Source organism: Acipenser ruthenus, chromosome 3, assembly GCF_902713425.1.
Source record: "Acipenser ruthenus chromosome 3, fAciRut3.2 maternal haplotype, whole genome shotgun sequence".
In the NCBI taxonomy this organism is placed as follows: Eukaryota; Metazoa; Chordata; class Actinopteri; order Acipenseriformes; family Acipenseridae; genus Acipenser; species Acipenser ruthenus.
In genome coordinates this window covers 31,676,090-31,695,191 of record NC_081191.1, presented here as the reverse complement: position 1 = coordinate 31,695,191, position 19,102 = coordinate 31,676,090, and the positions used below count along the sequence as shown (strand labels likewise).

Sequence of the window (19,102 nt, the reverse complement as noted above, 5' to 3'; positions counted from 1 at the left end):
TCCTTAGTTTCACCCTATAATGCCCAGGCTGGATTTAAACAAATAATAGTAATATAGAGGGGTGGCTAAGCATTGTATCATATGTGATGCAGAAATGGGCATTACAGAAATTGGCATTACAGGGTTAAAGTAGTTTAATGTTGGCTCTGACTGCATTGAGGAGTATCAGATTCATGCACACACAGCATTAAATCATAACGTTTCAACAGTCCAGTATAGTGTTGTCTGCTGATAACCTCCAATCATTGTTGACATCTTTTAAGAGCTTGAAGTCTTAAATTACATAGTGAGGCTTAAACTTCCTGTTAATGCTTAAAGGAGTAGTAACCAATGTTTTAAACCTGTTTGTATTGCATTCTGTTAGCATAATACCAGCCTCAAATGTATCCTCATTGTTAACAGTAGATCTGTTAGTTTCCCAGAAGTTATTTGTTGAGTGACATTCCACTGTAGCTTATTCTTAAATCCAGTTTCTGGCTCCCTGTGTTGCAGGTGCTTTATATAGTCCATGACTGAACCCCAAACTTGTGCACTATGCTTCACGCACACCCTAGGGCTGTTGAAGGGTAAACATGTTTGCTGTGCTATTTCTCAATGAGAACTCCCGGGATGAGCACCAAAGCTATTCTACAACAGAGAGTTAACAGAGTAATTTTCTCTGTGTTTAGAAATGCATTCTGCTTTAAAGCTAATTTAACTTCATCTACAGTACTTATACATGTAGGTGTTCGAAAGCATATTTATTTTCTGTATTTCAATGGTTGTGCAATGTGACAGAGGTGTCCATTGAGAAATAGTGGAGATCTTTGTGTTTATCCTCCAGCAGCCATGAAGTCTGGGTAAAGCATAAAGTCTGAATGCAGGGCTCAGGTGTGACCCATATACCTGCAACACAGGGAGCCTAACTTGGCTTTATGCTAATAAGAGGTAAGAAAGGCAGATTTAAAGAATTTCTTACCAATCCTCATTGTATTGTAGACTTGGAATGAAAATTGAAAAAAAAACAAACAGTTATTGTTAATCCAATAATTGTAACGAATATTATATCAGTATCAATGCCACGCTGTAAGCGCATTGCCAAGTAAGGTTGATATTTCACTTTCAAATATCACTTTAGTCTAGTTTCTCTCACATTTCAGTGTTTTTCTAGAATAATGTTGAGACATTTAGACTGCACCAGACACAAGGTGCAAGATACAATCTGTGAGTTAATGTTTCATTATTTTACAGCCAGCATGGACAGTATTTGAAATCTGTTTGATGCAGTGTACATATTGTACATAGGATGACTGGCTGTAAAGATAATGGGAATGTTTACATGCATTAACATCCTCTGATGATTGCTGATTGTTTATGGAACAACTCATTAGAATGGGTGTGCAGGATTCAGATTCGGAAATGGGCGAGACCAGACAAAAGTAGTGAAATAACACATGCTATTGGTCAGAAATCCTGCACACCCCTACTAATTAGTCAGTAGTATCTAGGAAATGAGTGTGTCTCTTATCAAAATGCAAGTATGCTACTTTTTTCACAGTAATCATCCCATCCTGTTTAGTGTTTCAATGTGCACACACATATTGTATTTGTAAGACCATTGCAAGAGTTCAACAGGCTTATTTGGCCTGATTTCCATTTTTATGGAGTTCACAGAGTTTCCTACAAAAGTCTAAGCATATATGCCTGTCAGGCCCTGGGTGCATACATTAGTACATTACATTATGAGTTAAATATATCAAATTACTGTTGTGTAAATTGTTGGAAAGCAGTTTAAAATAATTATTTTGTTTAGCCTATATACACTCAGCACTCACATATCTGACCCTATAAAAAATTGACTTCAGTGATGGTTAAAAGTGTGTGATGCATATCTGATTATTTCATTTTGGCTCATTCCAACACAAAAAAGATACAATGTCAAAAATGCATGCATAGCTGAAAGGACTGTGTTTTAAAATAAGTAGGCTTCCATTTAGATGTACTGTAGTTGGTTTTATTTGTACAGCACTATATTTTCAACAGAAGAAGTGTTTTAATTCACAACGACGTAATTCTGAAAATATAACTTGCCAAAAGAGACAACTGTGGACACATGCTGTAATACAGTACATCATTTTATATCCAGTATGTATTGTAGCAGTATGTAAAATTACCCATTAATGACCCAACAGCAAAATTAATCCAAAATGTTACCCATGCACAGAACTGCGTAAAACGTAAAAGGCAATGCAGTTTATCAAAAGATTTTAGAAAAAAACACAGTTTCCAGAATTAAAACAGTATCCAAAGTCAGTATTCAAAATTGCAGAATATAGTGCTCGATAAGGCCCTAATGTCACAGTTCACTTACAAATGAAAATGCACAAAAGCAACTAAAGATCACAGATTAAAAAAAATATATATACATCACAGACTGGTTTGCGCATACAAGAAAAAAAAAGACATGGGCTGTGACAGATAATTAAATAGATTGTAACACTGAAGAGATGGGCTTTGTATCATAAAACTGGTGAGTGTGATTAACTGCTGAAATCGCGTTAATCACATTAATTTGTTACATATATGTAATGGGGATTTATATGTTTTTTAATACAAGGACGGTAAAACGCGGCTGACATGTATCTGAGTGTTGTTTATATTATTATTATTATTTATTTATTTATTTTTTTAATATTGGGAATGCAGGGGATTCTCACCGGGCTTGATGCGCTGGTTTATTGCAAAACGGAAAATGAAAAAGGCTGAACAAAACAAAAACACTTTGTAAAATAAAAACGGCACAGTAGCCAAAACAGACAAACAAAACGAACAGACACTACCAAACGGGATGTACATTCCACAAACAAGTATCGTGCTGGTCCTCCAGCACAAAGTAACAATTGCTATTATTATTTCATTCTTATTTCTCCTAACTCTCTCCCATTCTTACGCCCTGAACACACAACCCTGTGTGCGTGAAAACTGACTCTTTTTATGCAGGTGTACCGAGACTCGATTGCTAATCAATCATTGGAATCTTGGTACATCTGCATGTGAATTCATTGTGCTCTCTGTGCTTCTATCCTAATTCCCATTTTAATCTGCACGTGGAGTGATTGTACATTTCCCCGTGCCTAAATACAGTTATACACTTTACATCACCTGTGCTACATAACCCACACTCTGTGTACCAATACCTGCACCAACAATAACACGCCACATACAACATGTAACACAAATATACGCACGGGGTGGGGGCACCCCGCCACAGGGATATATCATGTCAAAAAATGAATGAATAAATAAAAGTTCCTGGAAATCCCTTTTTTTGATAAGCATGTTGGAAATTTTAATGAGATCCAATTGATGAGTAAATTCATTTCTGAAAGTCATCTTCCCAGGCAATAGTTTCAGTTTACACAGTATCTTCTAACATATCCAAACTAGCTTGCTTAGTAAATGGTGTCAGTAATCTGAGAAACAGCATGCGATTCTAACAACTGATTAACAATAAGTTGTTTAACTGGCCCTTTCAGATGCCTGTCATGTCTTAAGTTGTTGTTCCTTTAACTGATTATATATTGGGCCTGAGTAGTGGTTAGGGCTTTGGACTCTTGACCGGAGGGTCGTGGGTTCAATCCCAGGTGGGGACACTGCTGCTGTACCCTTGAGCAAGGTACTTTACCTGGATTGCTCCAGTAAAAACCCAACTGTATAAATGGGTAATTGTGTGTAAAAATAATGTGATATCTTGTAACAATTGTAAGTCGCCCTGGATAAGGCCGTCTGCTAAGAAATAAATAATAAGAAGAAATAAATAATAAATAAACAAGTAAGGGAAAAGCCTCCAGAAAGAAGACTGATCATCTGCCATACATGTAAAGGGTTTTTTTCTGAATACTGACCTGCAAGGTATTTGCAGATAGCTGTGCTACATAGAAGTCCTATCCTTTAAAGTAATTGTAGCTAACAAAATAATTCCATGAATCTAATCCATTCGATTAGCTACAGTGCATAGGTCTCAATCGTGCAGTTTTGAAAGAAATGCATGTTATAGCAAGCATGTACTTTTCATTTTTAAAAAGACATCTGGTACTACACTAAGTTCTCAGTTAGTTTTCCTTGCCTTTCAGAAAGTCTGTTAATGCTTTCCTTCCTTGGTCATTTCACCCCAGCAATGTCCTCTGGGTCAAAGCATGTTACTTGCTAAAAGCATGTCAGTCAATAGGGGAAGCAGCTGATTGGTTATTGACAGGAGAAAAAGCCAGTGAATGGGGTGGGGACAATTGCCCCTCCAGGTGAAGTTACCCAGGAAGTGCTAGGCAGTCTAAAACCAAGGTTTGAAAATGTATTTTTCTTTCAAAACTGCACAAATTAATTTTGTTACGTTATGCATTCCTTCAACATTATTCTGATTTATACAACATGTATAGCCTGTCTGGTGTAAACAAGGAGTATGTTTATGAAGGCTTACTGTATGTCCACATATTGTAAATATAGGGGTAGATGTAAGGATGGAATGTCCACCTTTTCCAGGCACATTTCTGGATGTCATGCTAAAAAGAGCAGGCCAATGTATATAATTTCCTAAGGATACTAGCATAACTGATGTTGTCTGAGGCTTTTCCAAATAACTCAGTTTCATGCTGAATGACCTCAGCTGTAAGGACTCTCAGCTCCTTCTCAGAAAACTTCTATTTTCTTTTCCATGCGCCTAGAGGACTGTGCTGCCCTTCCTCTGACATATTATTTTTTTTGGTTTGTATTTTCGTGCTCCACAAATGTCATACAGTTACTACTGCTCTCTGTACTCCTAAATCTGCAAGTGGGGCCTCTAAATAGACTGACGCACTCATTGAGCCCCTCATTATCATAATTGCGGATCACTATTTGTGTGTGTTGAGAAAGCGTACATAGGGCACAGTGCCCGAATTTTGTGCTCAGAATGTCCTGTAAACAGCTTTTTAAGAATGTTATTTTGTATATTAATGCAACATTCATTTTTATAACCACTGATATCAGAATGAAACTACCTGTATACCATTGTCAGTGTATGTTTATAACAAAGACATTGCACTTCAATGGTGTGATTAGGCTTGAGAGACTGTAGGCGGAATGAACACAATCTTATTCCTTATTGCTTCATTACTTTTATTAGTTATACAATAAAGATTTTTAATCACATGGTTATTATTAGACTTTCTGACAATGTCAGACGTCCATTTTAGTGTAATATGAACTTGTAAAAAATCCCCGAATCGATTATCTAAACAGACTTTCTTTTGCTACTTTCCATGCCATTTTCATGCTCATCCTTTGTGGTTACATTGTAATGTTTTATCTACAGTATACCAGCCACAGGTTTTTGGACTGGAAGTGCTGAAGACAACTACGAAATGTACTGTATACCCAAACTCCTTTTAAAAATAGAACAAAGATGTATTGTTTTGACAAACATGTGCAACATGATATGTTCCATACTAGCTTTATTTTAACTAACATTATATCACTGTGTTCTAGATGAGTGTGTTTATTATCTCAATGTGTATATATATATATACAGAAAATGCATATCATTTCATGCAATGGCGTCTAATCAACTTGAAGAAGCCTAAGTCTCGGAAACTGACAGAAGCCACTTATGGTCTGAGAAGCTTAGGCTCTGAAGAGCTCATGACAGACACCCCTAACCTTGAGAGGGTTTCATCCTTACAAAATGAGATACATAGTAAGGAACAAACTGAATATAAACAATTCCATATATTGAAAAAAGAAAACAAATGAGATCCTGAAGAATAATCTTTGGTTACTGTTTATTTTATTACAAATTTCCATTACCAGACTATAGAGCGGTGCTGTAACTGGGACACAGAATGTGACAGCCAGGTACCCTAGTGCAAGGTCTAATCTCTTAATCTAATCCACCCACCAACAGGTTTAACAGAAAACAGCGCTCTTGAATTCTGATTACATCACACAGATTAACTGCAGTTGGGTGTTAGAAATTGCAAACACAGTCCTGTGTCCTTTTCTATCTGTGCAGATCTGCCATAATCTCTGTAATTAGAAATCATCGAAGCGAATACATTTTTAAAGATTACATCAAAGATTAATTATTTTTTGTTTAACAACAAAAACTTTTTTTTTTTTTTTCAATTTTGTATTTTTACAGTCATCATTGTTAATCTGGTGCCGTTTCATTTTTCGTTCTAGCTGGAGTAATCACTTCTCACTATACAGAAATGTGTTTTTAAATGTAGAAAATGAAATTAAAATATGATTATGTTGTACACCGCTTAAAAATTGTGTGAGGATGTTTTGATCCTTTAATTACTTGTACAAGGAATACAAACTTTAAACCTACAATATGTTAAGTCATTTATTAGTATGATTAGTTCAAAACAAATATTTGGAAGCACCAAAGTAATTTTATTTGACACGGTATTTTAACACAGTCCATGTGAGCATGCATAATGTGTTTATAACACCTCTTGTGCAATTTAGCAAAAGTACAAACTTGTGTATAGAGTGAATATATTCTCCTAAAATAGATACTATAGAAGGACTGAGTGATAGATTTATAAATACATTGACTTGCTATTTTATGGCACATATACAATTTACTACCTCTGTTTGTCAAGATGATGGCACTCCATGACATCACAACATCCCAGCTGATCACTTCAATTGCAAAATTGTTTGTTCTTGGAATACTGGCACTGTACTCCGATTACAATATGTTGCTCCTCTTCTTAATAAGTAATCAAGGTAGGTTTAGGTCCAAAGTGCTTTGAATATTCTTACTCATAGTGCATTCCAGCACTGCCCTGATAGCTGATGGTGTATTTGTGCTTCTTCTGCCAAACACTTAGAAGTGTCTAAGAGAAGAGCAGCAAATTCAACAGATTCCGAGATTGCATTTTTGCTGAAAGTAAGTTCTTTGACTATGTTTTTACTTTAAGTAGTAATATGTATATGATATGTACATTATGTTTATATTAGTCAGCAAAGTGCTTTACGGTACTTGATCGGATTAAGCAATAGCATTGTTGGAAAGTAAAATCTGATTCACAAGTTTGTCAAAGGGCAAATGACAACTTAATTCTGGATGAGTATAGCAAGAGTATATTTGGTTGTAATAAATCAAGTAGATAGATACAATTGTATTTAGATATTCAAAGGTGCAGTATTCTAAATTACTTGCTAATAACCCCAGCATTAAGAGTAGACTGTATTTACAGTGCCTTGCGAAAGTATTCGGCCCCCTTGAACTTTGCGACCTTTTGCCACATTTCAGGCTTCAAACATAAAGATATGAAACTGTAATTTTTTGTGAAGAATCAACAACAAGTGGGACACAATCATGAAGTGGAACGAAATTTATTGGATATTTCAAACTTTTTTAACAAATAAAAAACTGAAAAATTGGGCGTGCAAAATTATTCAGCCCCTTTACTTTCAGTGCAGCAAACTCTCTCCAGAAGTTCAGTGAGGATCTCTGAATGATCCAATGTTGACCTAAATGACTAATGATGATAAATAGAATCCACCTGTGTGTAATCAAGTCTCCGTATAAATGCACCTGCACTGTGATAGTCTCAGAGGTCCGTTTAAAGCGCAGAGAGCATCATGGAGAACAAGGAACACACCAGGCAGGTCCGAGATACTGTTGTGGAGAAGTTTAAAGCCGGATTTGGATACAAAAAGATTTCCCAAGCTTTAAACATCCCAAGGAGCACTGTGCAAGCGATAATATTGAAATGGAAGGAGTATCAGACCACTGCAAATCTACCAAGACCTGGCCGTCCCTCTAAACTTTCAGCTCATACAAGGAGAAGACTGATCAGAGATGCAGCCAAGAGGCCCATGATCACTCTGGATGAACTGCAGAGATCTACAGCTGAGGTGGGAGACTCTGTCCATAGGACAACAATCAGTTGTATACTGCACAAATCTGGCCTTTATGGAAGAGTGGCAAGAAGAAAGCCATTTATTAAAGATATCCATAAAAAGTGTTGTTTACAGTTTGCCACAATCCACCTGGGAGACACACCAAACATGTGGAAGAAGGTGCTCTGGTCAGATGAAACCAAAATCGAACTTTTTGGCAACAATGCAAAACGTTATGTTTGGCGTAAAAGCAACACAGCTCATCACCCTGAACACACCATCCCCACTGTCAAACATGGTGGTGGCAGCATCATGGTTTGGGCCTGCTTTTCTTCAGCAGGGACAGGGAAGATGGTTAAAATTGATGGGAAGATGGATGGAGCCAAATACAGGACCATTCTGGAAGAAAACCTGATGGAGTCTGCAAAAGACCTGAGACTGGGACGGAGATTTGTCTTCCAACAAGACAATGATCCAAAACATAAAGCAAAATCTACAATGGAATGGTTCACAAATAAACATATCCAGGTGTTAGAATGGCCAAGTCAAAGTCCAGACCTGAATCCAATCGAGAATCTGTGGAAAGAACTGAAAACTGCTGTTCACAAATGCTCTCCATCCAACCTCACTGAGCTCGAGCTGTTTTGCAAGGAGGAATGGGCAAAAATTTCAGTCTCTCGATGTGCAAAACTGATAGAGACATACCCCAAGCGACTTACAGCTGTAATCGCAGCAAAAGGTGGCGCTACAAAGTATTAACTTAAGGGGGCTGAATAATTTTGCACGGCCAATTTTTCAGTTTTTTATTTGTTAAAAAAGTTTGAAATATCCAATAAATTTCGTTCCACTTCATGATTGTGTCCCACTTGTTGTTGATTCTTCACAAAAAATTACAGTTTCATATCTTTATGTTTGAAGCCTGAAATGTGGCAAAAGGTCGCAAAGTTCAAGGGGGCCGAATACTTTCGCAAGGCACTGTACCTTAATTGATAAATCCATACATCTTTACTGTTGTGAAAAATCACGTGTTATAGTAAACGGATTTTCATCTTTAAAATGTACCTGATTAATGATTGAGAATGGAACTGAACAACAGATTTATGGAATTATTTAATTAGCCGAAAACCCCTTAGTTGAATAATACATTATAATTAGGGCTTCTGTGTTTCGATTTTTATTCATTTCATTTTTTGGTGCTTATTTTGAGCTATTTTCAAGTTTTATGTAAAAGTTTTTTTTCAGGGCTTTTGCTTTTTATATACTGTATGAAATGCTTGGACGTTTTGTCTGTCACAATATGCATAGTAACTCGACAATACTTGCACACTTAAGTTGTACCTTCTTTCCTTTGCTGTCTTCCAGAATGAAATCCCTATGGTCACAGGCACATTCTTCTGGTTTTTTTTGTGTAAAGCCATTTTATTACATTTTGCCACAATGTGCAATTTTGTTTTAAATCCTCCATAGTTTAATTATAATACAGCTTTCAATCTTGCAAACAAACCTTCATTCCTAACTGTAATCTCGTTTTAAATCTCGGAAGTGGTCTCCAATAGAAATGTAGGAATTTGCTGCCAGTCAGTTGGGGTGGGTTTTAAGTATTCAGAACAAATCAATGATAGATACAAGTCAGGAAGGAGGGACATTGCCCAGCTGCACTGTTTTTTTTAAAGTAGGTTTTCTTTTTAAATGGGAAAGGGGTGAAGTCAAAATGAATTAACCATTTCATTTTTTTTTGTATCGGGGGGGGGTTATCGATTTTTATCTGTTAAAACCAAAAATCATAAGCCCTAATTATAATGCATCTACAGTATATTTTCAAAACAAACTAAGAGATCATACTTTTAACTGACTGCTTACTAATAGAAACTGGCAACCTTTGGGCAAATAAGCTCACTTTCTTGCTGCAGTGAAGAAGCTGATAAAGGGGTATCTGCGTTATTGAGGGTGTTAGAATAAGTGTTAGTGTTTGTTGAATCCACGGTGGGTCAGACCTCAAGATGAGCATCCATTGAGAAGTCTGCTTATAGTTCTAATATAATACTTAATTATTATTATTATTATTATTTATTTCTTAGCAGACGCCCTTATCCAGGGCGACTTACAATCGCAAGCAAATACAAATACATTCAAGTGTTACAATATAAGTCATACAATAAGAACAAGAAATACAATAATTCTCAAGTGTGACAAACCACAATTCAATAATACAGCAGATAATAGTGAAAGTTACATCAGGATATGATTAAGTAGTGATAGTTACATCAGGATATGATTAAGTACAAAATACTACAGATTAAACACTTGGGAGATTACAATATTCTGAGGTACAGGATTAAATGCAGTAAAATAGGGGGCAGATAAGAGCAAAATAAAGCATATTTAAATGAAGGGTGATAGTGTCCCAGGATACAACAGAGGAGTTCTACAGGTGCTGTTTGAAGAGGTGAGTCTTAAGGAGGCGCCGGAATGTGGTCAGGGACTGGGCAGTCCTGACATCTGTAGGAAGGTCGTTCCACCACTGCGGAGCAAGGGTGGAGAAGGAGCGGGCTCGGGAGGCAGGGGAGCGTAGCGGAGGTAGAGCCAGTCTTCTAGTGCAGGCGGAGCGGAGAGGTCGAGTGGGGGTGTAGGGAGAGATGAGGGTCTGGAGGTAGCTGGGTGCAGTCTGATCAAGGCATCTGTAGGCTAGTACAAGAGTCTTGAACTGGATGCGAGCGGTGATCGGGAGCCAGTGGAGCGAGCGGAGTAGTGGAGTAGCGTGGGCGAAGCGAGGTAGAGAGAACACCAGGCGAGCAGCAGAGTTCTGGATGAGCTGGAGCGGACGGGTGGCGGACGCAGGGAGGCCAGCCAGGAGGGAGTTGCAGTAGTCTAGGCGGGAGAGTACCAGGGCCTGGACCAGGAGCTGGGTAGCATAGTTGGTGAGGAAGGGTCGGATTCTTCGGATGTTGCTCAGGAAGAATCTGCAAGTGCGTGTCAGAGTGGAGATGTGCTGGGAATAAGAGAGGCAGGGGTCCAGGGTGACTCCAAGGTTTTTAGCTGAGGAAGAGTCATGCTTAGCATCAACATAATGGCAGGGTTATCCTTTTCTTTAGGCATGTGTTTTTTGTCAATGGAATTGAGAGTCTGTTCTGTCTTTGGAGTAACATTGGTGTTGGTTCTTATCAGTTAATCAACTGTAGCACGCTTCCAAATTACCAAATACACATTTTATTTGGCTGAACAAGTAATACTGTATGTAAGCATTTGTATTTTAAGTGTGGTACCAGTTAAAACAAGCATAACCTTCAGTAATCTTACAGTTTATTACCTCAATGAACTCTATGCTGGGGTTGATAAGGAAAGCTCTCATGAGTGTTTGTAAGACAAATGCGAGTAAGCAAATGTCACACAGAATATAACTCCTAACTCCTGCTATTATATAACACTAATGTGAACTTAAAGGGCAAAAATGCAAAGAGTTTTGAGTCCTGGTTGGGTTGGGTGTACCATTTTCCAAAAGCTAGCAGTTGCACAACTGTTGCCTGCTACTGACAAAGGCTCTATTTTATTCACAGTAATGGCAGTGCATTCCCATCTAGGGAACAGTTGGAATGCACTGCACGAGTATTATTGGAATTCAGATAAAGCTCGAGGCCTCAAGGGCTTTAAGTCAGAGACTGAAAGGCTGAGGCTTTAGTCTAAGTCTAGGATAAGTTTAGTTTCAAGACAAGTGCAAGACACAGCACTTTTACAGTCTAACAGGGAAGGCACAGTATGGAACTAGCAGGTTGAAGACTTTTTGTAACAAATGCAAAGGTAAGCAATAGATATTTTAATTTTTCTTACATTACATTATTTTTACACAGTATTTTTACATACAATTACCCATTTATACAGTTGGGTTTTTACTGGCGCAATCTAGGTAAAGTACCTTGCTCAAGGGTACAGCAGCAGTGTCCCCCACCTGGGATTTAACCCACGACCCTCCGGTCAAGAGTCCAGAGCCCTAACCACTACTCCACACTGCTTTATAGATTCAGAATTATTAGAAAAAGTTAACTAGAAAGAAAGAGAGAATGTTACGTTAACATATTGAATTACATACCGCTTTATAGTTTCCCATTTACTTAAGAAAAAGCTGACAGCAATTTAAAAATGTGACATTTTGAAATCTAGCATTATGACTTCTTTTAGACTTTTGCAATATAATTTTCTAATTTCATTGATTACATGATGTTAAATAAAATAACTAAATTATGTTCATAGTTTTTTTTTAAAATGATGTCTCAATCCTAAAATTCTAGGTGATGCAAAACTTTTTACCATAGCTGTACAATGCAGAAATGGATGCTATAAAAATAACTTTGTCTGAATTGAAATAAAGAAACCTGAAGCCCCACCTACCTATAAATACAGTAGTTACTGTTATACATATCTTCATACTTGCTCATTTAAGATTTTGTGGGAGTAAAGATTATAAAATGAGTAATCAAACCATTTCCTTTGGAGAAAATATTCATGGAATTTTATTTTTAGTTTCATGTAGTAGATATCAGTCACAGTCACAGTCTCAGAATGTTTGCTTGATAAACAACCTTCACAAGTCTATTCTGGTTGAACATTAATATTTAGAGAAGTATAACATTGGCCGTTCTTACAGCAACCTTAGAAAACTGGCCCAAGTTAAATCACAACTTAAAAGAAATAAAGTCATGTGAACTTGGATTTTGTTTCATTGTTGGTTAATAAATGAAACTTTTGTTGTAGGTGACATTGTGTTTTTATAGTTGTGTTTTGTTTTTTTATTGATACCATATAACTATGAGTATAATTCATGTCCTTATCTTCAGAAAACATTTTTGGTTTCAATTTCATAGATATACATTTAATTAGAAGTCCATGTTTTATCCAATCATAGGTGCAACCACAGCTAAAATGCTTGGGGGATGTGAATTTAAGTCCTGTGTGTTGAAAATAGGTATGGCCATTTTTCATAGGATTATGTGGTCTCCCGGTTTACCCTAAGAGTAAAAATATCAATGTAACATTCTGTAAATTAATGTCCTAAAAAAAAACTTACATTATAAGTTCTATTATATATTTATTATATATTTAACCCTCATAATGTGGTTTAGTATCAGTATAAGTTATGATGTGGATCAAGTGACTTGATTTTTGTTTCCTTTTAGGTAGTTGTCAGGCACCCATCCTGTTACAGTATGCAAAGGATAATTCTAGTCCAGGTAGCCTGGTTGAATTTCCCTAATTGTCTTAGGTTTGGGGTCCGTATGGACCCCAGGTGTAGTGTGTCGGCGGGCCTGACCTTCTCGCGTGCATATCTCAGACACCGCAATAGCTAGCTTCCTGGTTGTTTGAAAGTACAGATTTGGAGATTTCCAATGATGTATCAACTGTCTTGAACACACGTTCCTAAGCGAAACTACAGGAAACCGAAACTAAAGCTTGAGTCATGTGACATGAGTCAGCTCCTAAGTTGTGTTTGTTGCCTATTACTCGGTTGCTTCAACAGGTATTGTTCCGGTTTCAACGTCATTTAAAAGTGCAGGCTTTGCGTTTTCCATTGATGTCAGACATGCCTGTATGCATACTTTCTACCACCCCCTCATTCAGTGTTCCAGTGCTGTGATGTGCAGCAAATCGGTGTTCAAGTGCATGTAACGCGAAGACAATCAATAAACCAAATGAAAGAGGAGGCCTGGGACTTTCCAATGATATCTCACGTGCCTGGATGACATGTTCCTACAATAAACTACAGCGTCCAGAATACAGTGGTTTCTTCACTTGCTAGGAGACAGCTGTGCACATTGGGCGTCTTAACCATTTTGCATAGCATAAACAACGCATTATACCAAACGATGGCTAGAATTAAAGGAAAAGCAAAATAAAGTGTTCATATACACATTTCCATTCATTCATTTACGCCAGTTGTTAGTTATATGTTTTGTTTTTTATTGCTGGGGTCAGGATGGACCCCAGGTTACCAGAAAAGTCAGTTTTCCGATGTGTCCTTATGAGGCATAAAAAAAAACCAACATTTCAAAATTGTCAAGAAACTCATAATGCCATTTTATGGTGCTAGAACACTGACATGCAGGAGAAAAATAGAATTTGGGATAAAGGAACATTGACATTTCTACAGCAGGACCAAACCATATTGGCTTCTTTTTGCTGGTATTATACACCTTCACATTAAAGTCAGAATTTCCCAAATACAGCACTGCGGGCTCTAGAGTGGTGTATGAATTCTGTTGATTTTTTTAAAGATTATCAAGAAAGGCTAGTCTTTCTCGTGAGTATGGAGAATGGCTAAATGATTCAGCCTGTCTTGCGTCATTTAGAAATATTTACATTCATTGAACAATTTTTGCATATGGGACTGCAGTGGTTCGTTATATACAGAAACATAATTTGTATTCATTTTATAAACTTACAGCCCTTTGCAGTATAGAGGTTATTTAAGAATTATATGGAACTGTGATTTGGAATCTGGCTTCATTAACCTTAGAGCTTTTATGAACCTCTTTTAAAAAAAATACATAGGACTATGCCTCATACTTCATAATTACTGAAAGTAATTTAGTTCAACCTGTTTTAAATTTCAATGCGCACTTATTATTTTGCTGTTGGTCTTCCTAATATTCGCGTATATATTTCAAACCCGACACACAAAGCAAAGATGCACTTAAAAATATTAAATTACGAAACACAGGTATAAAATATGGGGTTTATATTATTTAGAAAACTGTTTTTGTTTTTTAGAAACCTTTAATATTTTAGATCAGCACTACAGTTTCTAAAGCCAAGGTGCAGTGGCAAAACAAAGCACTGGAGCTGTCCTAAAATTCAACAGCGGTACATTGTAAACAGTTAACCTTTACTAAATTTTACATTTAATTAAAAAAATTCAAACTGAGTCAAAATGCACACATAAACTAATGTTTACTAGCACTTGAGGTATTACAAAAATGTATACCAGGTGGCACAGTTAAATCAATTACATTTCCCATGGTTTTACATGTAACTTTTGTCTCATAAGAAATTCAAAAATTATAATCCAGCGTGTGTCCCAAAGCAAATGGTAGCCTCTTTTTAAAAACTTCTTCCTGGTGTAAAATACAAATGCCCTCATACATTTTTCCCCATGTATATTAAATAAAGTGCTTTATTTATTTATACCTGTGTTTGTGAAAGTCAAGGTTTACAGTACATATTACGAAAACATACCATGGTCAGAAGCAGTGTAGGCTACAGTGTAAATAAGAAGGGTGAACACTTCTTCACAACCTTGCATAAAAAAACTGAAGATTTGTTATGAATGTAGTCATTTTTTACAGCCTGGGCAGTTATATGCGCGGTTTATAAAATGTTGACACAGGTTCTTGTCAGGAGCTTTCATAGGCGCATTGTGTGTTCACATGAGAATGGGACATCCCCCCCCCCCCCCAAAGTAGTTGCGCCTATGAATCCAATAGCCAATTGCTTGTGGTTGATCACAGCAATGGTATGTGTAATGTGTAACTAACTGTGTGTGTCTCGACATTAATACCAGTGTTTCTATTACAGAGGTCGCTCAGGGATTTTTAGTCAGGTATGTGGCTTTTTGAACTGGGGAGAAAATAGGTCTAAAATGCATGATTGGAAAGTGGCTCTACATTTAAAAAAAAAAAAAAAAAGTTATTAGATGTATTGCAAATGTTTTAGTTTTTAAAAACTATACCCATATGCTGCTCTACTATCTGTCGATCTTGGTCTCTGTGCCTTATTTAACACAAATAACTATGGTATTGAGCCAGCAGAGAGGACTAATTTAAGAATAAATAAATCCAGTACCTACATTTGAGGTTTGAGAGGATGACGTGATTTGATGAGGCATGGGCATGAGTAAAGCTAGGTACAGGTTTATGCTGATTACACCGATTGTCGTTATACAGTCTGCTTCTGAGAAATGTACTGCTATTGTATTTGCCCTGAAAATAAACAGAACACAGCTTGCAATATTAGTGTGTGTTTGTGATGTGTTTTTTCTCCATTATTTATTTATTTATTTATTTATTTATTTATTTAGCAAACGTCTTTATCCAAAGCGACTTACAGAAAATTAAACAAAATATAAAATTATATAAATTACAGGCAATAAAAATGCAAAGCAAATACATATATACAATACAAAATAAATATAAATAAAGGAACAAATACAAAAAGATATATAAATAGGAATTTACTACAGGGGGATAAGGGAAGAGAAAGAGCGAGCACGGGAGGAAGGAGAGTGCAGAGAAGGCCAGTAGAGGATGAGCGGAGAGGGCGAGAGGGAATATAAGGAGACACGAGGGCTTGGAAATAGGAAGGGGCAGATATGCGAGCAGAAATAGGTAACCAGTGGAAAGTGCGAAGCAGGTAGTGTGAGAGCATTGAGGTTGGGAGAATACCATACAAGCAGCAGAATTTTACATAAGTTGAAGAGGCTGAATAGCTGAAGCTGGGAAAGAGTTACAATAGTCCAATCTAGAAAGGCCAGGAGCTTGGACTGGGAGTCTAGTGGAATAAGTAGATAGAAAAGAGCGGATTCTATAGATATCATTATGAAAGAAACAAGTACCTGTAATTGAAGAGATGTGTTGAGAATAGGAGAGGGAATGGTCCAAAATAATGCCTAGGTTTCTTGCAGAAGGAGAAAGAGAGGTCAGAGTAGAGAGAAGAAGTAGGAAAGTAAAGTAGGTCGGATTTAGAAAGGTTGAGTTTGAGGTGATGTGAATGTGTCCATGATGAGATTGCTGAGAGACCATCTGAAATGTGAGAGGAGATCAAAAGATATGGGAGTCAAAGGAAGGAAAAGAGAGAAAGATCTATCATCAGCATATAGGTGATATGAGAAGCCAAAAGAGGAGATAAGAGTACAGAAAATGAATGGTGGTTGAAAAAGGTTATAATTATAACAATGAACCAATGAATCCTTCAAGTTTATTGATGCAGTTGTGTTTTCTTTAAAAGCAGAAAAATGAAGGCCCGAGCTCCACCTCCACCTCAAGCTCCTCAGCCAGCCCCTCGCAGGATCTTCCCAGAGACCCAACCCACAGCGCCGGAGTCCTCAGAGCAGGGCGCGGGGGACCTGAAAGAGAACATGCTGTGCCCCACTGTGGACATCCTCATCATCCTGCCAGACGGAATAGAGAAGAAGAGCACAGTGAATGGAAGGTGTGTGATGTTTAAGTGATCGTAGCTGACAAAATAATTCCATAAGTCATACTTTACAGTCGCCACCGCTTAGAACGGGCACGTTTGTGTTAAAGTGATTCACCCGCAGTAAGCGATGGATGGTATAAACTCCAACACAATAACTTGACATTCAAAATGTCGAAGAACTTTGTGATACGCATCTGGACAATCTTTTTTGCAAGTATGGACGGCAAACTTTCAACGTTTTCTAAAAAATCCCAATTTGGCTCTCTATCCGGATGCTGCTCCATAGTATGCTGCAGTGTTACAAGCGCAACACGCACACTTATGTCATCGGTGTCTGTTTCAGCTGAGCGTCCTGGTCGCTAAGGTGACACAGCTGAGAATTCTTTGTCTCGTGTTGTCAGAGTTTCACTTTTGGTTGTATTTTTGTCAGCACTCTCCTCAGCTAGAGAAACCCCAGCTTTTTTAAAGCAACGTTGCATTGTTTGCTGACTGACAGAGTTCCAAGCATGCTTTAGCAAGCGCACAGTAAATAACAGAGACATTTTATTTACACTGAATTTTCATGCTGATGCTCACCGCTTTTCTCTTTCCAGCCATGCTTGCTGTTGCAGTCAGTGCTGTTTTTTCATACTGTAAACCTGACACTGCGTACAGGGATTTAAATAGCCAAGGTACAGTACAGGGGAAATCGCTCAGTAACGAGGTGCAAACAGCTTTGTATTGAAATATATGTGAATGGCAAGGTAACGAGGTGAAAACAGCTGATTGGTGGATTATTAAGAGCGATTACTACAGTATAAGCAGTGTGTTTTTTATTTAAATCTGTGTGAATGGCACGTAACAAGATCCAAACAGTTCAGTTTGCCCGAAATATATATATGGCATGCTTAACACAGTATAAATTATGCCTTTGTTATTGAAATCAATGGGAATGGCAAACGACAAACTCTATTTGTCCGATATAAACGGCTGCACAAAATCCGGTGTAAGTGGTGGATACTGTATTTCAAAAATGTGGATTTAAAAGAAACATGTTATAGAAAAAATAACATTTTAAATATGATATCTGATACTTTACTAGGTTAAGGATATTTACCATGCTAACTACACCTCATTGCCTTCTAAAAAACTGTAGCTGCCCATTGTCTAATGCAAAGACACTTAACAAAAGACAATGTCAGTTAGCTAGTTTGTTAATGCTGTGGAGAATAATAATAATAATAATAATAATAATAATAATAATAATAATAATAATAATAATAATGTAAACAGAAAAATTATGTTTTTAGCTAAAATGTTGTGCATGGTTGCTTATGCTGCTTGAGATTTTTGTCGCCTTTAAGGCACGTTTCAAGATTCTGTTAGCTGTAGAGGGCATCTACGTTACCTGTGGGAAAATGGCTGCTCTACTTGGAACCTGATTGGCTGAAACAATCCATTAGGTTTATAATTCAGGTTAATCAGAATAGTGCTTCAGGTGGTGCTGTGCTACCATGGAATCAATTTCAAATGTTACCCCAAATGAATAATACAATGGAATGGCTTGACAACTTTACAGACTGCTTTAAATAGCTTGGCTATGGCCACAGTCTATTTTGAGTGTTCATTTTGCTGTTTGTTTTAATGATGTTTATGTGTTTTTCTGTAAATGATGCTTAATATGAAACATGAAATGCCAAACCCAGGTCGTACAGCCTCCACTTTTAAGAATGTCTGTATCAGGAGCCTAGAAACAGAAGAGTAAACGCTTTGAAACAGGATAGGAACTCAAGAGGGTTCTTGTGTTTCTCACAAGGTTTAAGTGTATTTAATGTGCAGCTTTCAGGGCCAAATCAATTGAAAAAAGCATAGATAAATGACATTCCCACCGAGGGTCAAATGAAGATTTTACCTGGAGGATAATTAAAAGTTAAACCATTCATGGAGAGTAATAAGTGTTGGTTTCAATTAACACACCACTGATGAATGTTTAAGTAAAAACTGAGGCCCATATTCATAAAACTTACCGTCTCCTTTATCGTGCCAGTAATAGTGTTTAACATGACAGTAT

General features: G+C 37.2%; 1 protein-coding gene across 9 annotated transcripts in view; it reads left to right on the top strand.

The window, feature by feature from the left end:
- LOC117435574 (protein cordon-bleu) overlaps positions 1–19,102 on the top strand; it is a 104,113-nt gene that overhangs the window by 25,027 nt on the left and 59,984 nt on the right. For 5 of the 9 annotated variants that reach the window (XM_059012788.1, XM_059012785.1, XM_059012782.1 and 2 more), the window contains exon 3: positions 16,861–17,064. In XM_059012788.1, the coding sequence (XP_058868771.1) occupies positions 16,861–17,064 (204 nt within the window). Of the gene's footprint in view, positions 1–11,537; positions 11,665–15,431; positions 15,458–16,860; positions 17,065–19,102 lie in introns of those variants that run through there. The other 4 variants (XM_059012787.1, XM_059012786.1, XM_059012789.1 and 1 more) reach the window with 4 other exon arrangements.